This window comes from Ceratina calcarata, unplaced genomic scaffold (assembly GCF_001652005.2).
Source record: "Ceratina calcarata isolate Rehan_Ccalc_2016 unplaced genomic scaffold, ASM165200v1 scaffold49.2, whole genome shotgun sequence".
NCBI classification, from domain to species: Eukaryota; Metazoa; Arthropoda; class Insecta; order Hymenoptera; family Apidae; genus Ceratina; species Ceratina calcarata.
The window spans coordinates 174,892-200,157 of record NW_017173325.1 but is presented as its reverse complement, the minus strand read 5'-3'; the positions used below and the strand labels follow the sequence as shown (position 1 = coordinate 200,157).

Genomic DNA, 25,266 nt, shown 5'->3' with positions numbered 1-25,266 from the left:
AAACAAAACTGACGAAATTTGATGCTTCATACTGATTATTTGAAATATACGAACGTGTTTTACATGGCAATATAAACCACTGCCATTTTTCTCGAGATGATTACGTTTAATCGGGAACTATGTAGGGGAGTTGGACCGTAAATAATTAATTTGTCAATTGATTAATTAATGGGGAACAAGGGAGTGAAGCTACTTTACACATCGCGCGCTGTTACATGAAACGCGAACGTTTGTGCGTGGGAGATCCCATATCCACGTCATGCGAAGCAGGCCGTTTATGATGCCGAGCGAATTCGCTACTAATGAATGCCGACAATTCGGCTTGCCTTCCAGTACGCCTAGACATCGGTGAACCTACATGAAAATAAACAAATTAACAATCTTCGATTAACAGTCTTTGGTTACTTAAAAAACTATCATTCGACAAGCTCACAAGAAAAGGAATACAAACGATGAAACATGTAATTTAATAGAGAAATGTTTGTATCTCTTTTTGCTACATAAATTGCTTTATCTATATTTAAATCTTCCATTTCAAACAAATATATATGTACCATTTTTACTAAAGTCTTCAAGTGTTAGTATACAAAAGAAATAACGTACATTATTAGAGTAAATCTTACCAGATAATGCGATTGCTTCCCTAAATGTATGCAATTCAGGATCAGGCTCAGTCCCAGGAATTGGTGTTGGTGCAACAACCATGTTTGGTGTTGATGTTTCTGATGGAGATGATCCACATACCATCATCCTCGGCTTAGGTGAACTTCTGTAAATTCGGTCACATTTGTTTTATGCTTCTATTACTTGCATTCATAAGAAATGGGCACATCAATACAGTAATACAAACAAATTTTGGATATCTTTCTAGAACGAAGTACCATACTTTTATGTTTTATACTACATTCTGAAATTATTTTATAAAAGGGCTACCGAAAACACACAGTATTTAATGAAAAGACAAATGAAGTGTTTACCTGTGCGAATGTGGTCGAGGTGGTGGCGGTTTCCCAGCAAGATACGCTAATAGGTCTTCCCTACGAATCATACGCCGTTTTTTCCTAGCCCAATTCATTATTTCTTTACTACGTTTTTGCCGACCCATTTCTATGCCTAGTTCACTGCATCGACGCATGCTGTCCATTGAATCTGTCGAAATTCGTATTAAACAAGCTAGTCAAAAATATACTAAATAGTACACAAAAGGGATGTTTGATTCAAAAAAGAAATGACTCTGCTGAATAAACGTCAGTCAGGAAATGTACCTAAGTCACGTTAACAAAACAAATCGAATCGTTAATAACTTAATAATTTCATATAAATTCCGCTATCATTCAGGAAAGTGATCTAATCGTCCGAGAATAGCTGGAATTTACTCTTGTTTTCTATTAATATATTCGTAATAGCCCAAAAAGTTTGCGTCAATTAACAGCTGACCTTCAGCTTTGGTCAGCTGTGCAAAGCGGTCTGACGCACACGTATATGCAGAGACGCATTGCTCATGTGTATGCGCGTGTATGTGCGTATGACTGACGGCTGCAGAAAGATGACCGAATAACGTGAGTGAGGATAAAGAGGAGGAAAAACACGACGGAGAAAGAATGGTATTGTGAGGAAAGAATGAGAGCGTTAGAGGAGGATAGGGCTAAGATTTATCTTGCTTGGACATTGTTGACAAGAGAGACTAAAGAAGTGTACGCACCTTTGTACAACGATGTGACGGTGCCTGCAGCAGTCTGGAAGGGTAGCCATAGAGAGACACCCTGCGTACGATCTGTAAAATAGCAAAACCGAAACGGAACTGGTTAGACGATCAGATCGATATGCATATGTGGTGAAAAAAGGGGTATCGAAGCGAACGAAAAGCGAGAACAGTAGCGTATCCGCTTGCATGTATGTACGTCGCACAAAATGGATGTCACGCAAAATGGTAACTACACCGAGTAGCACAGACATCTCGCTGCTCGTGGCCCCGCTTAGCTCTCGGCTAAGGACTAATTGAAGAATGATACGAACGATTTCCAATATTATCGTTGAATTAACTCGCCTTTGTACAGCTGGGCGATGGCCGACGCTGTCGTCTGAAAACTCGTCCACATCTGCTGAGAATACAGTTCCTTTTCGTTGTGCAATTGCGTTTCATAATCCGGCTCTGTCTCTAACGCCTCGACGCATTGTTGCTCCCAGTTGCTGTACCACAGGTCCATTAAAGGATCCTCTTCGCTCCGATCCTCGCTCATGACTCGTTGTCCTCGAGACTCTTGTTGCGAGCTCACGCCTCGCCCACCTACACACGCACTCACGATACGCACTGAAATCGAGTAACCCTAAATTCCGTCCTGCAACTCTTCCCGTCGTTCCTGTACGCCTTACTCTACCTTCTATTCCGTTCGTCTGCTTCACGTAACGCGAACACGGTAGCTCGCATGCACACTGCCCGAGTCAGGTCGCGGCCATTACGATGTGCCTCGCTCGAGGACCGCACGAATCTCACGCGCAACGAAACACGAAATACGAATTGGCAGCTACGGAGAACGAACTAACCCAACGATACATACATAGGTAAATCCCTTACCCTTTTCACCCCTCGACCGAACTGCGACGACGCACTGATCCCTGGGAGTCACTACTGCGCTCTGGTCATCGAAGTATGATACTTCGTATACGTGCTATTGCAAAATTTCTTTCCTATCGATAGGGAAGAGATTCTACCAATTCAATCTTTGTGATAATCCTTTATTTATTTCATTTTAATATGTAAAAATTACATAGCAAAATACGAACTCTAAAGTATTTATTAACACATTAATTTTTTCTTAACCCATATAAATTTTTAACATCACTTCTACGTCAATTCCAATATTGCAGTCATTCTCAGTTTAAACAAATTTCTTATATAAATAATTTCTTCATACGAGTTTTATATTATGTCTACTTATTAACATTAATTTACAAAAGCATGTGAGTTCAATATCGTTTAGTAATGTACTTACTTCAGCAGTAGTACAAGGTAAAATATTAAAATTGGAACGATATTCGAGTAACATGTACATAACATGTTGTTATATAGAAATATATTATGAATTAATCATATGATTATAATATACACATTATTTTTATCGCATATATATCTATAAGAAAATATTATTTGACGATTATTTCTGTGATCTTTTACAATCTAAATTATTAGATACTTTCATTAAAAAGCGTATAAGTTTTTAACATTATTGCATATTCGATATAAGAAATATTGGCGGAAATTCATTGTACAATTGTATTCTGATTGTGCTTCTCCCTTTTCTACCTACGGTATATCTTAACATTGATATGTACGTAATTAAAAATCGGTGTGTTTGTATATTCGTTACATATTTATAATTACATGAAGTTTCAGTTAATAACAGTTTCCATATAAAAGATTATTTATAAACACCACAATGTTAAGAAAAAAAAGTTTCTAAATATTTATGTACGTATGTTTCAAAAGCCGGCATTAGTCTCTCTTCTACAGCATCTAAATGATCGAGGATGTTTTGTAGTATTTTCTGCAACGCTCTTTGTATCTCTTCATTATCAATAGAAAAAATTACAGTTAAACCGTTTGTTCTCACGCTTTCTTTTACGTAACACCAAATAAAGTGAACTGCCTTAACTATATATTCTTTAAACTCTACTTTATGTTCTATCAAAGCAGTAGCTATTTTAAATATTAAGTTAAAAACAACTATTCCATTTTTCATGTACTTCATGTCCTCGAAAGTAGAATCAAATTCATCTATGTTAGGCAGACTTATATTTCTATGATTCTGTGAAAAATTCGATAATAATGTCAACAACAAATCTTTCAATTTGGAAGCCATACCACCAGCTTCGCCATCGTCTCTACTAGTCAAAGGTGCACTGGAATAGGTTCTACGATGCAAATCAAGCTTAATTAGCCAGGACACAAATTTAAGAGGATCTAGTAAAGAATAGCCGCAAACTTTTATTACGCCATTGTCAAACAATATTATATTGTTATTAAGAGCATTGTTACTTGGGCTTATGCCGTTTGCCAGTCGCAACTCATATTTATTGTTAATATAACGTATGACTTCAGCATTTTCACCCATCTTATCTACATTATTTGCAGCAGCATTACGCTTTACGCGATTAAATTGTTTGCGGAGATTCTTTCCACGTATGTCGTTTCTAAAATCATCTACAATTTTACCCTGAGTTGATTCAATGAGATCTCCAGCAAATTTCATATTCATGACCGCGTTACCAAAGAATAAAACATGAGTGGTCAAAGACAATACATCAATCACTCGAATTTCTCCTCCTTCTTGATAATGTTGATACATAGAATATACTTGATATCCCAAACCAAAACCATTAACACCCAAATTACTCAGCAATAATACATCATGTACCACTTGAGGACCCTTGCCTACAACATTACCACTTTGTACGATTTTGTTGAGAACAGCATTTCCTCCAGCCGCCGCCAAACCAAGGGCACCACCAGTTATAGTCAACCACGAACAAAATGCACTCCTATTTGTTATATTGATGCTTTCTTCGTGAGTACTTCTGTCTACCAAGTTGTGCACTGCTCTCCCTGTTGCCCATACACCACTTACTCCGGTAGCGGCCAATGCACCTGCAGTTGCAACAACGTTAATATGATTTTAATTATATTTTTCTTTTATAATTACCTATTGCCACAGGTGCAGCGGGTGTAAAAATACTTGCAACAGTTAAACCAAGTCCAATCATTCCTATTACGCTTGTGCCCGTATCTGTGACCTGAAGAACAGTTGATGTTGTACTACATGCCGGTGAGTCTAGTATTTCTAACCATACTGTTGAACTATCTTCAGTCACTGCACAACTACAATCAGCTTTATAACAACCATTCATCGGAAGGACCATAGTGCACTTTGGTAAAGTATTATTTTCTTTATAATCCATCCAAGATTTATATACTCTTCCATGTGTATCAATATACCATACACCGTCTTTAGACCTCAATATTTTAAAAATTGGGGCCGAACACATATTTACTTCTACGTTTTCACTCTCTGGTACTTCTTTTTTGGTACCTTGATCTATTGCTTTTATTTTTCCATCCTTACTAATATCCTTTTTTTCATCCAAATTAGGAATTGGTGGATATATGGCTACGTTAAAAATTAATCCATAATAAATGTACGATTCTTCTAGAGCTCCATCTCCGAATTCAACTACCTTATCATATACTGTGTCTATGACCGTCTGTGCTTCTTCTTTGTAATGAAATGCATTAATAATATTATCATTTTCAATTACTGTGTCCGCATTTAATAAAACGTTAGATTCTGTACTTTCTGTACTTTCTGAAGGAGGACCGAAGAGCGCAAATCCAATGTTTTGCTTTAAATACGTATATTCATCTTTTTCGTACTTTGTCCATTCTGGCAAAAGTTCATAATACTCCTGTTGTTGCATTTTAGCTACTTGTAACATTTGATCCTGCATGAAAAAAGGAAGATGAATTAAAATTGATATATAAATCCATATATAAAACTCTTATGTAATCACAAATATCTACAATGGAAATATTATAATAAGTAGTAAATAAGACTTACCCATTGAGAACTAGACATGTTGTCAGCTATTTGCGGGGTCAATTAAACAATACTTTTTTATATGTATCAAAAAATTATCTTATTTCCATGAACAGTTTCGCAACTGCGAAACATTACATACGTTTACAAAAATGTTGAGGGAACAAGCAAGGTAAAGAATTTTTCTTACTTTCTATTGTTACATGAAATAATAACAAATTTTGCGAGCCTACAATAAAAGTAAGACACGAACGATGACGAATTTTACAACTTTTATATACACTGCAATAAAAGTAATGCGCAAATGGTTGAACTGGACGTCAGCACAAGCGGCACAAGCACTGCCGATTGTAGTATTCTAACTGCGCATTATAGTGCGCGGTTTTAATAATAGTCTCCACTTACAAACGGAAATCCCCGGTAGGGAATTCCAATGAATTTTATACATCTGTCCCCTTCTGTCCATAAGTTCTGTCCTGTCCTTTTTAACCACCTTTATAAAGCATAGATTACAGCGTTCACGTCCTTGTCAATTCATTCATGTCTATGCCCATGGTAGTGGGTAGTGCATCTGTGCATGGATTGTGGTGGAATGTACAGGTGTGGTACTTTATGCAGTATTGCCAAAAGACTACTCTTCATTGCCAACCCTAGTAGCTGAAGAAGCACTATATATATTTTAATTTCCTGGATTTGTTTAATATACATCTTAGAGCATATATTACGTGGACCTGACCATGTTTGATATAAAAGTGTCATCGCTTTGTCTTTATAATGTGTGCGCAATCATCTTCTTATATGTTATGCACACAATAGGGAAAGATGAGCTTTTGTGAACTAATTCTGAATAGCCAATGAAGAACATGAACGCTGAGCAAGATCAGATATTCGTTTTACAATAAACACACCACAGTTTACAATGTAACATTCTTGGTAAAAAGGGAATTAATGATTTGTTTGAATTTTTATGGTGCAATTATCCGTAGCCTAATATTCATTACCTGGTTCATCCGCATTTGGGATTTGTGACACATTGTATATAGTATAATTCAATCTCGAAGCGTGGTGCCTGCGCGGCAACTGGCGACGAGAATCGACACTACGTTTTCTGGCGAATCGATATTCTGCTCAAATATTGACTTCGCGATTGTGCGTGGTGTCGCAAGCGAGTCGTGCAGTAGACGGCGATGCTCTTTTAAAAAAGCGAGTTCTTGCGAGTGATAAGTCGAGTGTCGTCGGCCGTAGAACTGATAAATCGGAGTATCCTGGGAACAGGAGGCAGAGAAAATGCTACTGGCGGCTATTACCGTGGTTTTCGGATTGACCATCGGTCTCTCCCACGCGAGCATCCCAGCCCTCGAGTCGACATCGAGCTCCTTCAACAATCATGGAGGTGATTTCATTTCTCTTTTCTCGTGCCCTACATTCGTCTGATCTCTGTAAACGATGCCTCTCCCATCGAAGAATTGTTCATAATTAATTGATTTTGCACCTTTCGTCGAGCCACTTAACGCTTTAAGCCGCGTAACTTGTCGAACGGTTCACTGCAGGTGCAATAATTGTCCTTTCGAGAGCACCTGCAGTCACCGAAACTGTTATGGCGAATTCATTGACTAGCCCCAATCGGTGTTTTGATACATGTTTTAAAATCGCATCCGATCTATTATCAACTCGGAAGACTGCATAATGCTTTAAATATATTAAGTGCGAGAGTGTGTTTGGATCCCCCTTATGACAGCATTAGTCACGCTTTAAGATAACAAAATAGATGTGAATCAGATCAGACCCGCTCGCGTCCAAATCTCGGTCTCGATTATAGTCAGGAAGATGAAGTAATTTCTGTTTTACGATGCTGTGACACATGCATCATACATTATCGTGTTCACTTACCGTAATCTGATTTGTATAAATATTTCGCTGCAACGAGATCGATTATTTTTCTGTGTTAGAAAAACAATTATCTCCTGATACGTCAATGTTAGCATATTCAATTAAATACATCCACAGGTTGTAACATAAAATATGTTGTTCAATCCGCAGTTACTAAAATTTTATTTTATCTCGCAGTTCGTAATTTATTTTGTTTTCGTTTAAAGTAAAAACGTGATGCTGTATTTATACATTTATTTACTGTGTGAAAATAAAATTTGATATTAAACACCTTTTTATTAAATTTTGTCAAGTCTTCCTTTAATAATCGAATAAAAATAAATCCTCAAATACCTCCAAAAGTATTCGATTTTTGCAAGAATACCAAACATTAATACGTTCCATTAAGGACAAGCTCTATTTCTTTATAAAATGTAAATGTATGACAAATTATAATTTGACTTCGTGTTGGGATATGATTTAATAAATATTAACTTCCGCTGTACAAATCTCTTTACATTGTCATTTTCCGGATTAACCAGTATTTGTTATGTCATAATAAGAATTTTATATACTAATTTTTCATGTACTTCCTCGATAATGTATTGTATATATCGTGTTTTATAAAGTACCTTGCTTAACACGAAGCATTAACATATCAGTGTTCGATATGCACAGTTAGTGCTTTAATTTTTTTTGCCTGAATTATATTCCGCCTCTCGATTTACGTATACCCAATCATTAAAAACAATTCAACCCGTTAATAGGCACTCTTCGAATAATGCGGTTCATCCCACTTTTATCAACGTTATTGTTTAATTGTGAGAGAAATGAAATCCTATTTGAAGCGAAATTGAATCAAAACGTTTTCTGAAGCGACGATTCATCTTGAGCACGCTTTATAATACGTTCAATCGATAACATCCATTTCATTATTGATCATTGGTAAATCTATACGAAAACTGTTTACACAAGAATATAATATTCTCAATTGGAATGTATAAAGTATACAGTTCTATGTAATTGAAGACGCGCTCGTGTATGTAAAATGAAGCTTCGTAGTCAGACGGAAATAAGAGAAGTATTTAAACACATACATATTTCATGTATGCTACTCGAATCGATATTCCGGAAACTGAAACGAACTATCTTAATTTTTTATTAACTATATCAATACTCTTCGCCGTTAATTTAAGTGAGTTAATTAAAGAGCGAATTATTTAATTATCTATTAATGTTTAAATTACCCCATATATTGTATACCCACAGCTGGAAGACTGAAAGTTCCGATCGCAAAGGCAAGGTGCTAAGTGTCAAAAGTTTCCTTCAATTTAACACTTTAGAAAGGAAAGTCACGTGAAATGTTGCCGATTTCGTTGGAACTTCCCGAGTAGATTGAGAACCGTGAGATATTAGACTCGTGTTTATGAAATATCTCACTAAACTAACTTCCCATTGAGTTTCTGTTTCTATCAAACTGTATCAAACAAAATAGTAGCTGAAGAAATTACAGTTCCCTGAAGCATTAATTCCTAAGTAGTACTCATTATTCTCTTGTGGATCATTAAAGTTTGAAGATACATTTTGTTAAATTGATATTCCACGTTTTTGTCAGGACTACCTTTCAATTTATTCAAATAGTGTCATCGTCATACGTAATATATTTACTTGATACTGGAAATTTACACAATTATCATTCATTTTAGAATATTCATACATACATTTCGTGCAACGCTGGTCAGATGCTTCATTTAACATGAGCTATAAGGGATCTTATCCTCCGTGATTCTCGTCATCATATTATTGATACATAACAGAATTATTACACTGTCAGCAAATTAAAAACTGCAGATGCAGTCCAGTAGCAAGTAAAGACTTATACACAGTAATTTCAACGATTTATTTATAAATTACATTCGGCAAAGTAAAAACTTACCATATTAATTATTATATTAATCTAAATTAATGAGATTCGCCCAATGTTAGATATACGTACATGGTATATAGCATACGTCTGCACGTATACCTAATGAACCTACAAATTAAATTTTCCTGCAAATGGGAAGAGGCTGCATATACACAAATTTCGATCTACATTTTTAATTGAATTATGCTCACAGAATATTATCGGATATACTCGGTTCTAATTTAATTTTGCATTGTGTTACGAGAATCACTAGGAACAGAATCGTTATAACTAAAGCACACACAACAGCTTTTAGCCTTAAGGGTGTATTGGCTATACAGTCAATCCCATAAGTTTATGCACTTTAGAAACGCATTTTTTAAAAAGAAGTCAGACGTCGGAAGAACATTGCTAATAATAAACAACAACAAAAATTTTCGATTTTTCCGAGATTTTTCCAAGAGGTACCCCTTCAGATTTTGCGAAATTTTCGTTTTTCGCCAATAACTCCCAAACCGTTGGTCCTACGAGAAAATTGCATATGACCTTTCTTGTAGAGGACGTCGAGATCTATAATTTCCATGTAAAAATATTTCGCTAGCATTAATATTTAACGAGTTATTGACGAAAAACGAAAAAACAGTTTTTTGCAAATTACTCGTTAACTATTGACGCTAGCGAAATATTTTTACATGGAAATTGTAGATCTCGTCGTCCTCTGCAAGAAAGGTCCTATGCATTTTTCCCATATCTCCAAGGGTTTAGGAATTATTGAGGAAAAACGAAATTTTTTTCCAAAAGTTCGCCGTTTCGACGCTGGGATGGTCGGATTTTGTCAACATCAATAAAATGCCAAATAATCATACGTAACTCGTTAAATATCGAAGTTAGAAGGAAAACCACTTTTATTTCAAGCATTTTTCGCAAGTTTGAAAAAAAGAAGTTTCGTCAGCGTCAATACTTAATTGGATATTTCCTTTTATACTTTTTAGCACGTAGCTATTTATAATTAGCGTTGTTCTTTCGACGTCTGATTTCTTTTTAATTATAGGAAATGCGTTTTTCTAAGGTACATAAACTTTTGGGATTGACTGTATAGCCAATACATCCTTAAATAGTAATTGTCATCTCTTATTTCGCAGAACGATGTAACGTGAAACACCGATATGGAACAGAGTAACGGTCAAGAATCGTTGTTCCACGTTGAAAATGGTGTCGAACTTATCGGTTGTCAATGAACGGCAGTATGTTTGATTCACTGGATCATTCTTTGGTCCAATTTCATTGAAATACATAGTTCCCTTCGAGGCATCAATAATATCGACGTGTCTAAAATTGATTTTCTTTGATTTATTCCTCGTCTTTTTCCAACTTATGTCTTATAAACTGTCGTAAATAGTTTAAAATGAGAAACTGGTCCAAAAATTTAGGTATATTATCAAATAGATATCGCAAATAATTAAGAGCATTCTCTTGTCTTTTGAAATTTTTTCCTTTCATAGAAGTTTTTCCTTTAGCCCAAAGTATTATGCATGGAATTTGAAAATATTCGATTTTAGTTATTCAGGACTTGACTTTTACCATGCAAATGGGTATTGCGGCTCTATCAAAGCTCGGAATAGAAAAATCGCTCTCGTTCGATTTTTCGGACGTTCGTCGTCGACATGGTCGTCGACTGTGAAAATAAAAGATTCGAGCAGCGCGTAACAATTTTCTTATGTGACAAGCATTTGTCATTCATTTCAAACGAAATGTAATAAATGTTATTTTGTTAGCAACGAGTCTTTTGCATAATAATTAATAAAAAAAATAGGGGCGTCAGTACTATTAATTAGTACTCGAGAAATAATGACCTACTTGTAATAAACTCGGCGAATTATAAATTTCCGCGCTTGTTCTACTAAGGCAGAGATAATGAACGTTCGCGTAATTTGTGTCTGTATAATGATTCAAAATAATCGGCGAGTTCAGTTTAAATCAACTTGAAATTTTAATTAACGCATCTTGCATTGTCCGAGCTTGAGGTGACTAGCTCTCTACAAAGCTCCCAGTCTATTTTTGTAGACCGTTATTTCTTTTTCGAACGAGAGAAGAAAAAATCCCAGGAAGTGAAATTGCGAAATTGTGCCGCGTTCTACGATATTTCCACTTCGAAAGAAGTTATTCTTGCACGCCTTGCCCTATTTTTTACGATAATCTCGTTCATATGTAAATAAACGATGTATATGATTATTAGAATATTTTCTTTCAAACTTATTAATCGAGATATCAATTCCATAAATCGCGACGAAGATACTTTATTCATGTCGCTTAAAAATGTATTTAGTTAATTTTAAAACTTACATCTATACATGATTTATTTTAAACTACATTTTACTGGTTCTCTTCCTCAGCACCACGATTGGATTTGGACAGTCCAGAAAGCGGATACCACGGCCTGGTGAAGGAAAATGAAACTCTGGTCGAGGTCACGCCACAGATACGAGCTGTTGGTGCCAAAGTTTGCTCCTTCCGTATCGCGAATAAACACCATGGGGAAGCGCCCTTCGAGATTGTTTTGAAAGAGAAAGGAATGGCAGAGCTGAGAGCTTTGCGACTTCTCAACTGTGAGAAACGGCGCAACTACAAGTTTGATATCGAAGCCGTTGGCTGCAATGGATCGCTATCGGAAAAGTATGAAGTGCATTCAATACCGTCCGACATTTCATGATGAACGTACATAACTCGTTCTAGCTTTTATTCAACCTGATATATTGAGGACGTGTCCCGATTAAATTCCAAAATCTAATACGAATCGGTTTATGGTTCGGTTAATACTCTCAAATAACGAGTCATCGTTCACTACTTTTATCTTGCTTCGACTTTGCTATGATTTAACATAGAGACTATTATTATTATGTATGGGAATTAGTTATACATTGAAGAAGATGTTAATGAATTACATCTATCTAATTCTAGCGCCACGGTGCATATTACCGTGGTGGACGTAAACGAGTACGCGCCACAGTTTCTACAACCGGCCTATGTCAGCACCGTGGATGAGGGTCGCCTATACGAAGAAGTTGTCCGTGTTGAAGCGTCCGACAGAGATTGCACTCCGAAATTCGGCGACGTATGCAAGTATGAAATTTTAACAGCCGACCAACCGTTCATCATCGACAATGAGGGAGCCATTCGCAATACCGAGCCATTGGATTATGAACGATCCCATAATTACATTCTGAGCGTGGTCGCGTATGACTGCGGTATGAAACAATCTGCACCAGCTATGGTCACTGTCAAAGTCAATCGCGTCTGTGCACCCGGCTGGAGAGGAATCCCAGAGAGGGTCGACTACGCCGCAGGTGTCGGTTCTCAACCGTTACTTCCCTCCGCCAGATTGGATCTTTGCGATGCTCCTTGTATATTGCGTAACGTTCGAGCCACCTTGACTCTTGCAACAGACCATATCGGGAAAGGTTGCGATCGCGACACATACGGCGTTCGTAGCCAACGCAAATTGTGCGGCGCGTCTCGTGACAGCGTAGATCTGTTGCCGACTCCCGGGCCTACGACTTCCTGGACGGCATCTTTGTCCCGCGACGAGGGTAGGGAAGCGGACGAAATTTTCGAATTCGACGGGGTCGATTCCGCTGCCATTGTACCCAGCGATGTTCTCGAGCACAGCTTGGCACAAAAATTCACGATCGGAGTTTGGGTAAAACATCGACCTCGTCCTAGACAAGATCCCCACGTTAAAGAACATATCTTGTGCGCTGCCGATGACCATAGTGAGTCGACAATCGATTTCCTTTAATATGCAGTATCGCGTGGAAGTTTGAAAGCTACAGTTTAATTTTCAAACTTCTGAGATTTTTTGAATCTGTATCATTAAACGATCAATTATTTGATTTGCAGAGATGAATAGACATCATTACGCTCTTTTCATCAGAAACTGCAGACTGATTTTGCTACTTAGACGCGACTTCTCAGAGGGTGATCCTAATATCTTCCGGCCTGCCGAATGGCGTTGGAAACTTACTCAAGTGTGCGACGACAAGTGGCATCATTACGCCGTGCAAGTCGACTTCCCCCACGTTACTTTGTACGTTGACGGAGAGGAATGGCGCACAGACGAAAAGAATCCCGAAGTGATCGACGACTGGCCGTTGCATCCCGCGAAGGGCGTTAATACGACTCTCGTCGTCGGTGCATGCTGGCAAGGATCCGACAATAAAACGAAACATCATTTCCGCGGCTATCTGGCTGGACTGTCAGTCCTAGTTGGGCGAAACGAAAAGCCGGATGTGCTATCTTGCTTGCGTCGTTGCCAAGAAGGTATTCACGTGCCATCGATGGATTTGCTACAACCAGGAACCCAATTGCTCACCAATTCTGACTTAACTGAGGTACGAATCGACGGAGATAATCGCACGAACGTCGAAACTCTTCTCCGTCGTATCGGTTATTCTAACTCGAGACGATTCCCGACTCCGGGCCGACGTAATTTCCGTTTAGAGACAACGATCGTGTGCGAAGGTAGCGAGAACAATCCGCTTCCGGTACCAACTGTTCAATCGTATGTAACTGTTTTGCCACCTCCCCGTCCAGGAATTACAGTGAACGGCACCGGCTACGTAGCCAGGGAATACGCGGATTTCCGTCTCGGTGTTGCCGTATTCCCGGACGCTCGAGTCACTGCCGGTTCCGCTGCCAGATTAGATGCATGCGCGGTCAGCGTTTACCCGAGTCTTAATCCCGACCATGAAAGCTTAGGGTTGCCGGGTGATGCTCTCCGTAGATACCGTTCTATCTCCGCGCGCGTAGATCGCGATGGTGTCGTTCTTTCAGGCGCTGACACGCCCTACAATTATCAGCAATTGATACGCCTCATAATGTACACGAATCGTAAGCCAGCTTATTATCTCGATCGCGTGTTCAAATTGACCTGCTCCGAGCTTAGCGGCCGTTTTGCCAGCAACGAATACGTGCAGACTCTCGCGGTTATTCACCCGAAAGAAAAGACCACCGTCCTTCCTCACTCCACTCCCGACGAACCACCGATAGCTAGAATTCTAGAGCCAGCTCCCGGTCACGTTCAACTGTCCCCTCATCACGCGGATTTGCCCGAGGAATACGCGACAGCTGCCCTCCGCGAGGGTAACAGAAGCATCGGCACTGCTAGCGGCAGCCACGCAGTTACGATCGTGGCCGCTGCCTGTATCTGTTTCTTGCTTCTGATGGCGGTGGTCGGAGCTGCAAGGGTCAGAGGTGCCGCGAAGAGGCGACCGTCCGCCGGGGATGAGTTGGCTGCAGAGACCGAAATGGCTTGGGACGATTCCGCGCTCGCTATTACCGTTAATCCAATGGAGAGGCTCACAGAGCACGATCCCCATCATCAAAGCCAGAGAGACGAGGACGTTGACGATTCGGGTAGCTCAGACTCGGAGGACGGCTCGTACAGAGACGATGATTTAGACAGCTCCGATTGCGAGAACGACTGCGAACTGAGCAACGGCCGACATCGCCGTCACACCTCGCCTCATGAATTGGAATGGGATCATCGTGGTTTTTAAATTACTATCCTTCTGCATTCACCATCCCCCTTCTTCGTATGGTGATTAAGTGGAGTACTAACTCATATTGTTTCTCTCTCATAAATGTATATCTCCCGTTCCAAACGATCGTTATTGTTTCTTTTCTTATGACGCTTCGTAACGCGTACGCATTGTATGCCGCTCTATATCCTATTCTAATATCCATCGAGTTAAATGCGTCTTTTAAAGATCATCTCGATATTTTCGGTAATCGATCCGATATTCCTATATATAAATGCGAAAGCGTCGTATTATATCCGTCCCCATAGATGATGAGCAGGACATATTGGTATCAAGTAAAATGTTAATGCACCAACTAGTTAGTACTCTCCTTAAAAGCCAGCAAAATTTGTAAGAGAGTGCGGGACGCTTTATCGAATAGTTGAAACTCTTTCTATCTACAACACGCCACTGATGTTAATAGATAAAAGATACATATGGAGGATACTTAATTTTACCGATGGAGCTTACCAAGGTAAGACGATAATTTCCAAGGTATAATTGGAAACAATTAATTTATATTTTACACTCATTACCGCTAATTATTATTACTAAATATTATTATTGCAGCAACTACGTATTATTATTACTATTATTATTTTCTTTATCAGTAATGGAAGGACGAGGGAATTTCTTTTATACTCTTAATATTATCATCTTCTCCTCCTTTTATTCTATTTTATTCTATTCTACTGTTTGTTACGAATTTTTACTAACGCTGACTGTATTCGCTATTATGTTCGATTAGAATTTCCTTTTGTACGCAGGACAGCCCGATAACGCAACCTTATCTAATTGAACGTATTCGTCCTTGTTTTCTAAGGTTTTTAACACGATATTTGATCTCATAAATACAGACGTGTGTATATTTTGTCTCGTAACGATAACGTCTTTCATGTTCGATTATTAGGTGTTCAAAATAGTGAATTAATCTGTTATGTTAATAATTCGACGAATGGTAAAAGTGTATTTTTAACCGGTAACGCATGAAGTCGGGCTGAGCCTAGGCCATCGTATGATACTTGCCCAATTTTCCATTTTATTTGTTAAGTAAAAAAAATCTCTAATATAATTTGCACAACGTTCCTTCCTAATCAATCTAAAAAGAAAAACTCTTAGCTCTTAGTAAGGACATTGCCGCGCATCTTTATGATAGTGCTTCACCATTAAGTACGGTATTATATCATATCCGTATACATGTGTGCGCATGCATATAGATTTGTATATGCAAGTTCATCGCGTATACAGATTATGAGGTACATGTAATATGTGCACGGAAGAAAAGAAATGTGTACTTACGTATACATACAGCGTCCGATCATTATTCTGTGGTGAGGAACTCGGTTCGTCTAAACGGGGGGAGTAACCGCGGAGAATAATGCGCAGCGATTCGACTAATGAAAAGGGAATAGTTTGTTATTTCTTTAAATAATTATCGTGTGCAATCGTTTCATAGGGAAACTGATTTTTATGTGCCTTTACGCGAACTAATGTGTTGAATTCTACTCTATATTTTAATAGCGAACAGTTCAACTGATTTCCTATCAGTATATCTCGCATGTTAGGCGTGCCGTTCGAGGACTTCTCGCATAGCAACTACTCCGCTGTTGTTGATATTTTAAAACATTAACTGTTATAGTGGCGTAGCTGATAAGAAACAGACGCGTAGACAAAGTATTTTACATTCGTTGACGACGCGGTTCGGGCATCGTTTACCGAAAATGAAAAGTGGACAGTGGTCCTTGGCGCGTAGCTCGCTTGTCATCGAATGCATGCCTCATATGTGCAATGATCCGCAGGGTATATTAATTATTGACGAATGATCTCATAAGCAAACTGCGCATCGATACTCGCTACGAAGTAATGAGAGGATCTTGTATATGTATCTATGTATTTAGAGTTATACCGACCGATCGAATATTTAGTACTGAAAGTTTGTGTACGGATATCTATATTCATAGAAACTATATGAACAATTTATTTTTCCAACGAGCATATCATATCATTTTTATAAGAGATTTGTCGGAAGTTTGAAAACTTTTCGTAAAGAGCTCCTACATTGCAACTCGCTATCGTGATGTTACTTGCCATAACCGCGACTTGTTTTCATCGAGCTTTTTATTTTATCGAACGGATTGTTTCGTTTGTTGTCATGTCCGGGCGAAGATACACGCGTTATCTTTACGCATTTCACCGTTTAAAACGATCTGATCAATGGAACGAACGAGAAACGCGTCGATTTAACGATGAGAGAGAAAACGGCGAAAGGAAAATAGGACACGCTGATTATTTCTTTAATTGTTATTATTATTTCTTTTTCTTTTCTTTTGTAAGAGCGCTCATGTTTGCGCTCTATTGTTTATTCGCAAGGCCCGCATGAGCAGGCCAATCATTGCGCCAATTACGAATTCTAAATCTGTCGTCTGGTTCAACACTTTCGTTTCGTTGCAACCGCGATTGAGTTAATCTCGAATATACTGATCTGACGCATCTCACTTATGCATAATGTAATACTCGGGAGTATGATCCTATTCGGGAAACAATGAATTCTGTTCGTTTCACGGGATTCGACATTCTATACATATGCACGTACTCATTGGTGATCATGAGATTTTTCATGAAACATAATAGGAAAAGAAAGACAGACTTGATAAAAAAAAAGAAGTAAATTCGATTGACCGATTCCTTCTTCGATCGCACAATACGGAACCCTTTCTTGAATCTTTTACACGACATAAGCATAAAATCTGACAGCTGCACAAAGAATTAAATGCTGGCTTACGAAGCATTAGGAGCGCGCGAATTTGAGGTCGCGGTACATCCTGCGTCGGAAGTCCTCGGCAAGGGCATCTGCCGACGGCTGAGGCGCAGGAAGGGAGCATTCTTTTGTCACCCGGTCTAACGAGCCACATTTGGAGCAAGATAATACCTATGTATATCAGAGAGAAGACACTCTCGCCCGCTAGCGAGCCAGAAGAAGTATTTCGCATGGAAGAACGACACCGTTGCAACCTACAGTGAATAGCAGAGCTGAACCGACGCTATTTAAAACTGAATAAATTTTTTCAAATCGGACCAAACCAACCGAGTTTTATTGAGAAGTCAGGTGAACTAGATTAATGAATAACGTGCGAAAACAATTTCGAAGACCTGTAGCTCGTCTCAACTTTTTCACTCGGACTTTTAATGAAAATTAAGTTAATTTATACACTTTTAAGATTTACATCAGTTAAATAGAAGCATGGGACATTTTATTGAAATCGGTCGACGCCGAAGTAAACGACAGGCATCAAAAAGTGTGCGTTTTGTGCCAGAGTTGTGAAAATTGCAATTTTCACCATTTTTGCCTGATCGTAGCTTATGGATTAAAGGACGCTGGTTCGGTTTTACTCTTCACTGTAACTTTAGGTGTATATCGCCTGCTCTAAAGATGTACTTAATTATATTAATTGTATGGAGAGAGAGAGAGAGAAAGAAAGTGCGCGAAAGAGAGAGAGAGAGAGAAAAGGGAAAAAGGAAAATAAGAAGAAACTATGCAAAACAAAACCAACTAGATGATACTATTATATAATATATATTATTATACATAAAAATATATCTAAGCTGTTTGCAAATGATTTAAGAGACGAGGAAATAAAAGAGAAAAGAAGGATTACAGAAAAAAATGGTATGAATTTGTAATGTACTATTGTATTTTGTAGGCAGCTAGCGTACGTATACATATGCACATGTATCCGTGTATGTATGTTTACGTATAATAAATATACATACTCTTCGACATTTACACGTACCGTTCGCCTAAATAGTCTGCAGAATATTTTCAATTTTACATCGGTCCAAGCTGCGACAATCTAGGAGCAATTATTCGCGATCCATTAAAAGAGTCAATTGACGTTGAAGACCGCCAATCTTACTTCTCGAATGAAACGCTTGGTTCCGAATTTGTTAGAGCACTTGGGCGCACGGCAAGTTACATATACATAAGTACTACGCTCTCGCCTCTAATTCGTACGTTTACCCTCGATAAGGCAAAAGAGAAGGAAGGAAGAAGAGGAAGAAGAAGAAGAGAAAAGAGAAAAGAGAAACGGTAACGGAAATTATGCGCATAGGTACGTGTTTGTCACGTAAAATGAACTACAGCGTTCAATAATATGCGGAAAAGGAGAAAAAATAAAGGGACATGAAATTCCAATACTACGATGATGTTGTAATGAATTAAATAATTAACAATATTGACTATATAGCTAGGCCGTGAACAGGACGTTGCGGACCGACTAAATTCCCTCCCGTCGCAGATTGATTGTGTGTTAACTAATAAGATTAAGTAACGATATAGTACCGTTAAGGAATTTAATTATTAATACTGAATACTATATCTGTACGCTAAGCACAGTTTCAGAGTCGTAAGGTGACGCGAAGCATAAGCCAAGGATTATTAACACGAGTCTTTTAATTTAAAAAAAAAGAAGAAATGAAGTGGAAGAAAAATCACGCGACACACTGACAATTATTTAAATATTTGGGGCGTCTGCACGCGGCGCACAGAAACGTCAAATTACCTTGTTAATTCTGCAACTGAGAAAATCGTTCGACAAGAGAAAAATTATTAGCAATAGTATTGTACACGAGGGATACATTGAACACGAATCATGCGTACATACTTAACATGTTCACGTACACGGACACACGATTACACGCGCGGCCGCATATACACGCTGCACAGGCTAGGAAAAGTGAAATACTATCTATAACGACATATTATAAATAATATTAAGACGTCAACTGTATTTGTTTAATAAAGATGTACATTCGAAAAGTGAAGAGACTAGCTTCACAGCCGAGAGGACGCATTAGAATTCAGTTCACGCGTGTATCTGCTTTAGAATTGAATACAATTTTTATTTCCTGTATTCTTTACGTGCACGATATATAATTGTCAGTGTTGGGATATCAATAATAAAATATACTTCCCGATTATTAAAATTAAAAAATTGCTGAAGTGATGAGCGTAGGATAAATGTCGCGATTATTAAACTTTATTCTAATTGCGAAATAAATATTTTAATCAATTAAAATTGTATGAAAAATTAATTTTTTTGATATCCAATACTGGTAATTGTTATATTTGATAGTGAGTTTTTATTGCACCATCGTAGATTGGAAAAGTAGAAAAGCTTTCGATGTAAAGTTATACATGTTGCAAGAATATTGACTAAGAATATAATAATTAAAGTTTGTGTATAAAAAAATTTATGCAAATTTGTTTTAATATGTCCTATAGGCTGGAAGATAGTTGGTATTAATTTATCCCCTGTTGAATTACGACGGATAAGCAGATTCATTAAATTATGATTTATTTAAATAGGACGCTCTGCACATATTAGAATCCTCTACGCACAAATTAAAACAATTACACTTTAACTATTATGTTGTTAAAACGTATATCTTGTTTCTTATAAACATTTTTATTTTGTACCTTTGGAATTAAACGGTTAATCAAATAAAAAGAGGCTTTTATAAATATCAGAATTTTTTATTTTTATTAATTTTTATATATTTATAGATATTATTAAATTAAAATCATTTCCAACATTAACGGCTTCAATTGTACGAGCATACAAATGATATTAGATGCACTACATTATTCCTTTTTTTAAACTAAATAAATAATTGTAACTTAATATTTTTTCCATGCGCTTAATAGATGTCATGTATTTACAATTAAATTCGATACGTAAAATTGGAATAAACATTTCTGCAATTATATAAATAACAATATACAATGAAATGTATGCGTAAGAAATCAAATTATTTTATATTAGTCATTTCTATTTCAATTTGAAATATTTTGAACGTAATACCGCGAGCTATTTAATAATTATTTCTTTTACAAGCACGGAAAGAAATTATGTTTAACTCTATGATTAAATGAAAGAATAATTTCGTTAATGTAATTTGTAAGGTATTATACATTTCGCAGTGAATACTCAACTGGAAACGTGAATGTATTTATACATATTCTTTGGGGAATGTTATAAAATGTTCTTATGTATATTTCACTCTTACCCATGGTGTGAACTTATAATGATCCAGTTGAATATTTAAACAATTCTATGCTTATCACTTATGCTTAAATACTTCAATAAGCGATTTTTATAAAATAACGAAGTAGACAACTCCAGTCTTATTAATGACAAATTTTACCGTCTTGTATCTGATTTCGCTTCTGTACAATGAATGTATTATCTATAATTCATGGTTGATCCACGTTTTGGCACCATGAGTGTCTCTTTAGTTAGGCTCATGCATGTTAAAAAAGAATTGAAGAACATTCCAGTTTTACAATTACTCGAAAACTCGATTAATCCTAATTTTTGAAAAACGATATAAACACGACTAAATGAAATATTAATCAAGGCGTAAGTACTGACAAATCTATTTTCGATGTAAATGTGTTGTTTAAGTTAATCTCTATTTTTCTTATTTTGTTCAACTTTACAATAAATAATATATTTTTTTCTTTGTATCAAATAAACATTTCATGACAAGGTAATACCGATTTTCGATATTCTTTAGTTCGTATTTATTTTACTGCACACAGCAGCCCGTATCTCAGTATCAGCAGACGATGATCGCTGTTTGTTCTCCAGTCTGAGGTGAAAATAATTTTATATTTTCCGCATTCCAATGTAAGAGCGCACTTTGGCAAACAACACTCCATACGTAAGGAATGAAGAATTCTTCTGGCTGCTCTTCTTCTACATATTTAAATTTTAATTCTGGAAATCTCTGTAACGTAAAGATGCATCGATAAATCACAATGAAAATAAATTTTTAACGGCATTGAAATATAAGGAGAGCATACCCTTAAACGATCACAGGGCCATTCGCTAGTACCTTGCTGAATCGTAGTTAATACTTGGCTCACGCCAAGTTGCGATTGCTCTTTCTGTTCCAATTTATAAGAGAAGAAATTTATGACCTGAAAAAACAAATTTTCATTCATTATTATATAAATAAAAACAGTACGTAATGTGTAAGCATTATTAAAAAACTTACAGAATCTATATTTTGTACGATGTCTTGAAAGGCCGAATGCATTCTGAATGGTTGAAAAATATCTTTTTTATATAAAAGGGTATATATTAAATTTGGATTGTGTGCAAGCCTGTGAGTTAAACAGCTATTCAAAATTTCTAGTACCATTCGTAGAACTTCTTCAAGTATCGTTAAATCTTGGATCTAAAATGTAATCGTCACGTAGAAATTTATTTTTGAATCATATAACGTAAATTCCTTACTGTAAACTTTACCAAATCTGTGTTCGCCGTCGTTCCATTGATTGTGACAGTAGTACTATCGGAAGAGACTGAAGGCTGTGTGCGTATTTTTGCTTCTAATCTAGCATGCTTTTTTGCAAGAGTTTCAAACAAACTTAGCAATCGTTGACTAACGTACGGATGTAACGATGTGAACTGTGCCGACATGTTTGCCAAAGCTGCTAAACAATTCGTATGAAGATATTTGTCCTATAACATTAAAAATTATCGTATTAATTGTATAAAAATTATTTTTATGTTTACATTCTTCTACAATTGCTTTCTTACATCTTACCCTCATTTTAAACATATTATACTGTATGGTCCTTATCACCACAAGAATTAAGAGACCTCCTAAAGATATTTCACTTATCGATCTCTCCGTATACCAACTCACACCTTTAAGCATCTGGAATAATTATTGTCGGTTTATTTAAAATTTTTATTCCTTCTAATGAAAAATGAATTAATTCTTGACACCTACAATTTCGTGTATCCTTTTATTAAATACTTCGTCTTCGCTTAAAATTAGTAGGATAATAAGAGACATGTAAATATGATGTGACGTGTTGTTTGGAGCATGATATAATATTTGAAGTATCGGTGTTACCTACGAAGAATATAAAAAATGATCTTACAATAGTCCTTAATTTAATTTATCAGCATATTAATAGATTTTATTTACCAATAATTGTATGTCTGGTCTCTTCATAATGTCTTGCTTTACATTTGGATTTCTATGTAGCAGCATATATAATAATAATGTGATTTCATCCGTATTTGGTATTTTACAAATAGTGTTGTACAATTTATTCAAATTAAATCTAAATGCACCTTTTCCTTGCATCGTGGAAAACTCCTCTGTAAAAATATAAACAATTCCTTTGACATATAATGCCGATGTGAAAATTAAATTAAAAATGATAATTAACTAGTTCACTAGCCTTGCATATCTGTGAACGTAAAAAGTGCGTTTCTATAGGGATTCTGAGTTGCAGTACAATGATTGGTCAGCACCAATAATAGTAATAATGATTGACTAGCGAGAGGTGTTTCTGTATCACGTTTTCGTTCTTCTTCCTCGGAGATACCACTATTTGCAACTTGCACGTTTTTTAAACTGCTACCCCTGCCTATGCCCATAGTAATTACATTCCACAATCCGGCTGAAATGTTTTCATATAATGTAATTGATAGAGCATTCAATTTAGATCTGGAATAGGGAATCTATTATCATTTATTAGTGTATGTACCAGCTATACTGAAAACGATGCTCCCTCCTGCTTGCTGTGTAAGGATACCAGGAGGAGCATGTTCCTGCTGCACAAAGTTATGCAACAGTGTGCATACCATCGCTGACGCATGTTCACTAGACTGCGAGTGCATCGCTATTCTGTAGATGCAACTGTATTCAGCTGCTGTTTGAGAGAACAACTGCACGGACAGTAGCACCAGTAAACAGTTTATTGCCTCCAGGTGAACGACATATGTGAATTCGCTATTAGGACAAAGTTATTTATGCAGAATTTCATTGTAAAACATATTTCAGATAATGAGGTGTTAAAATATCTGATCGGCTGTTTTAAAATTATTTACCATAATGGCACAAAAGTTATAATGTCAACCAATGATTCGAAAAGATTTTCTAGTCTGTAACATGAACTTGTCGGCGTTGGTAGCTGAGGTGCTTCTATGTGCTTTATCATCTCCTCTTCACCGATTGTTTCAATTAAATATTTTAATATACATCTCACTGCAAAGAGCGCATTGTACGTTTGCCATGCTGATATGATTCTGCAATGCATAATATAAAATATAAATCAATTCCAGTTTTTCAAATAATATAACAAGAGGTATCATACTTTTGATTCTGCATCGGGGCAAGTAAATTGTTAGCACGTATAAGGGCAACTTGTATCAAGCTGCCCAAGTTGCCAGTACTTAAATTATTTGCAAGTAACTGTCGGCATGAAAAATCTAAGCGAGAATCTAATTCTATTTGGTCATTTCTTGTCACAGGTGGCCTTATGTTATAAGATAAAAAATTATTCCAGAATGGATCATTTGGAAGTATACTCTTTTTCCCGCAAAATCTTTCCAAATGAACATTCTTGGATAGATCATCGTATCTACTTGGCGTTGCACCCATTGCCTTGCTTTAGATTTCTGAAAATAAAAAATACATTTCTGTTTCTTATCTCCAGATTCCTTCGAACACGTATTTGTATTTATTTTAAAATATATATCCGCGAATTTATGCATGTCATCCCACATGGTTTTATGTTATACAGCTTGAAGATATTTGTTATAAATTATTTCCTAATTATGACAGAAAGAGAATTCGAGCTCGTGCTAGTATTAGCAAGGGAAAAAAGCATACAAAACATTATAGTAGCCATGAAAACACTGTACAATAACATACTTTGACAATCCACAGTCATAGAAATTTAGTAATTCAATAATAACTCCTAACAATGGGGTTTTGTTGCGTGCACTATCGCTTGTTATTCCTCTACGTATTCTTCATGTCAGGATTATCATTAAACTACTTTTTCAGTGCGATCGTAGATAAGGCGAATAGAATGAGAAACCCGAAGAAATATAACCTCTTCACATGTCAACGAATCACTGTACAAATATGTATATAGATAAATCAAAATGAGCGCCATCTTCGCATTTCATTAAATTAATACGCATTCATTTACATCTCCAGTAAAAAATGACATTTTTTTTTAAAAGATAAATAACTGGGCAAGCTTGAATATTTCATGAAAATAATTTTATTCTATAAAATAATAATATCCATTTCTGTGAAAACTAGCTCGAGAAAGTTTTTATTTCAGTTATATTTTGGTAATTTTAGATAAATTCAAATAAATAGAATACATGTATGCGATTTATTGTTCTTTTTTATTTAATATGTATCATTATTATTACTTTATTGTAATAATAAATAATGTGTATTATCTACTCACATCTATGTCTTAATTTAAATTCTTAATATT

The 25,266-nt window shown here is 36.5% G+C and overlaps 4 protein-coding genes across 7 annotated transcripts; 1 reads left to right on the top strand and 3 right to left on the bottom strand.

The window, feature by feature from the left end:
• Positions 1-6: 6 nt before the first annotated feature.
• Positions 7-2,591, bottom strand: LOC108627984 (UPF0472 protein C16orf72 homolog). 3 transcript variants are annotated; one of them, XM_018029616.2, is made up of 6 exons: positions 2,379-2,591; positions 2,048-2,311; positions 1,703-1,774; positions 978-1,149; positions 624-769; positions 7-354 (listed from the first exon to the last, which is right to left on the bottom strand). In XM_018029616.2, the coding sequence occupies exons 2-6, from the start codon at positions 2,238-2,240 to the stop codon at positions 212-214; spliced, it is 726 nt and encodes a 241-aa protein (XP_017885105.1). In that variant the 5' UTR covers positions 2,241-2,311; positions 2,379-2,591; the 3' UTR covers positions 7-211. The 3 variants fall into 3 exon arrangements, with proteins under 3 accessions (XP_017885105.1, XP_017885106.1, XP_017885104.1); XM_018029617.2 differs by having other exon boundaries at positions 2,048-2,287; XM_018029615.2 differs by having other exon boundaries at positions 2,048-2,590.
• A 186-nt stretch (positions 2,592-2,777) lies between these two features.
• Positions 2,778-6,162, bottom strand: LOC108627999 (uncharacterized). Its single transcript, XM_026816141.1, has 3 exons — positions 5,613-6,162; positions 4,701-5,496; positions 2,778-4,645 (listed from the first exon to the last, which is right to left on the bottom strand). Exons 1-3 carry the CDS (start codon positions 5,628-5,630, stop codon positions 3,441-3,443), a joined length of 2,019 nt encoding a protein of 672 aa, XP_026671942.1. The 5' UTR covers positions 5,631-6,162; the 3' UTR covers positions 2,778-3,440.
• Positions 6,163-6,717: 555 nt separating this feature from the next.
• On the top strand, positions 6,718-20,195 carry Cals (calsyntenin 1). The gene is made up of 4 exons (XM_018029620.2): positions 6,718-6,984; positions 11,760-12,039; positions 12,325-13,136; positions 13,264-20,195. The coding sequence occupies exons 1-4, from the start codon at positions 6,879-6,881 to the stop codon at positions 14,919-14,921; spliced, it is 2,856 nt and encodes a 951-aa protein (XP_017885109.1). The 5' UTR covers positions 6,718-6,878; the 3' UTR covers positions 14,922-20,195.
• A 1,198-nt stretch (positions 20,196-21,393) lies between these two features.
• On the bottom strand, positions 21,394-24,915 carry LOC108627983 (dymeclin). Of its 2 annotated transcripts, XM_018029613.2 has the most exons (12): positions 24,684-24,915; positions 24,124-24,427; positions 23,858-24,055; positions 23,515-23,759; positions 23,206-23,427; positions 22,947-23,122; positions 22,746-22,871; positions 22,557-22,670; positions 22,244-22,471; positions 22,002-22,184; positions 21,808-21,924; positions 21,394-21,731 (listed from the first exon to the last, which is right to left on the bottom strand). In XM_018029613.2, the coding sequence occupies exons 2-12, from the start codon at positions 24,408-24,410 to the stop codon at positions 21,561-21,563; spliced, it is 2,067 nt and encodes a 688-aa protein (XP_017885102.1). In that variant the 5' UTR covers positions 24,411-24,427; positions 24,684-24,915; the 3' UTR covers positions 21,394-21,560. The 2 variants fall into 2 exon arrangements, with proteins under 2 accessions (XP_017885102.1, XP_017885103.1); XM_018029614.1 differs by lacking the exon at positions 24,684-24,915 and having other exon boundaries at positions 21,561-21,731; positions 22,256-22,471; positions 24,124-24,410.
• Positions 24,916-25,266: the final 351 nt, after the last annotated feature.

Excerpts from the sequence above, each read along its gene's own strand:
- Cals (XM_018029620.2), top strand. The coding sequence starts at position 6,879 with ATGCTACTGGCGGCTATTACCGTGGTTTTCGGATTGACCATCGGTCTC. Across the intron at positions 12,040-12,324 it reads AATGGATCGCTATCGGAAAA|CGCCACGGTGCATATTACCG; the intron begins GTATGAAGTGCA and ends ATCTAATTCTAG. Across the intron at positions 13,137-13,263 it reads GTGCGCTGCCGATGACCATA|AGATGAATAGACATCATTAC; the intron begins GTGAGTCGACAA and ends TTTGATTTGCAG.
- LOC108627999 (XM_026816141.1), bottom strand. Across the intron at positions 4,646-4,700 it reads CGCTGCACCTGTGGCAATAG|GTGCATTGGCCGCTACCGGA; the intron begins GTAATTATAAAA and ends TTGCAACTGCAG.
- LOC108627984 (XM_018029616.2), bottom strand. The coding sequence starts at position 2,240 with ATGAGCGAGGATCGGAGCGAAGAGGATCCTTTAATGGACCTGTGGTAC. Across the intron at positions 1,775-2,047 it reads CATCGCCCAGCTGTACAAAG|ATCGTACGCAGGGTGTCTCT; the intron begins GCGAGTTAATTC and ends GCTATTTTACAG. Across the intron at positions 770-977 it reads CCTCGACCACATTCGCACAG|AAGTTCACCTAAGCCGAGGA; the intron begins GTAAACACTTCA and ends CCGAATTTACAG.
- LOC108627983 (XM_018029613.2), bottom strand. The coding sequence starts at position 24,410 with ATGGGTGCAACGCCAAGTAGATACGATGATCTATCCAAGAATGTTCAT. Across the intron at positions 23,123-23,205 it reads TACGTTCACAGATATGCAAG|AGGAGTTTTCCACGATGCAA; the intron begins GCTAGTGAACTA and ends ATATTTTTACAG. Across the intron at positions 21,732-21,807 it reads GGCCCTGTGATCGTTTAAGG|AGATTTCCAGAATTAAAATT; the intron begins GTATGCTCTCCT and ends TTTACGTTACAG.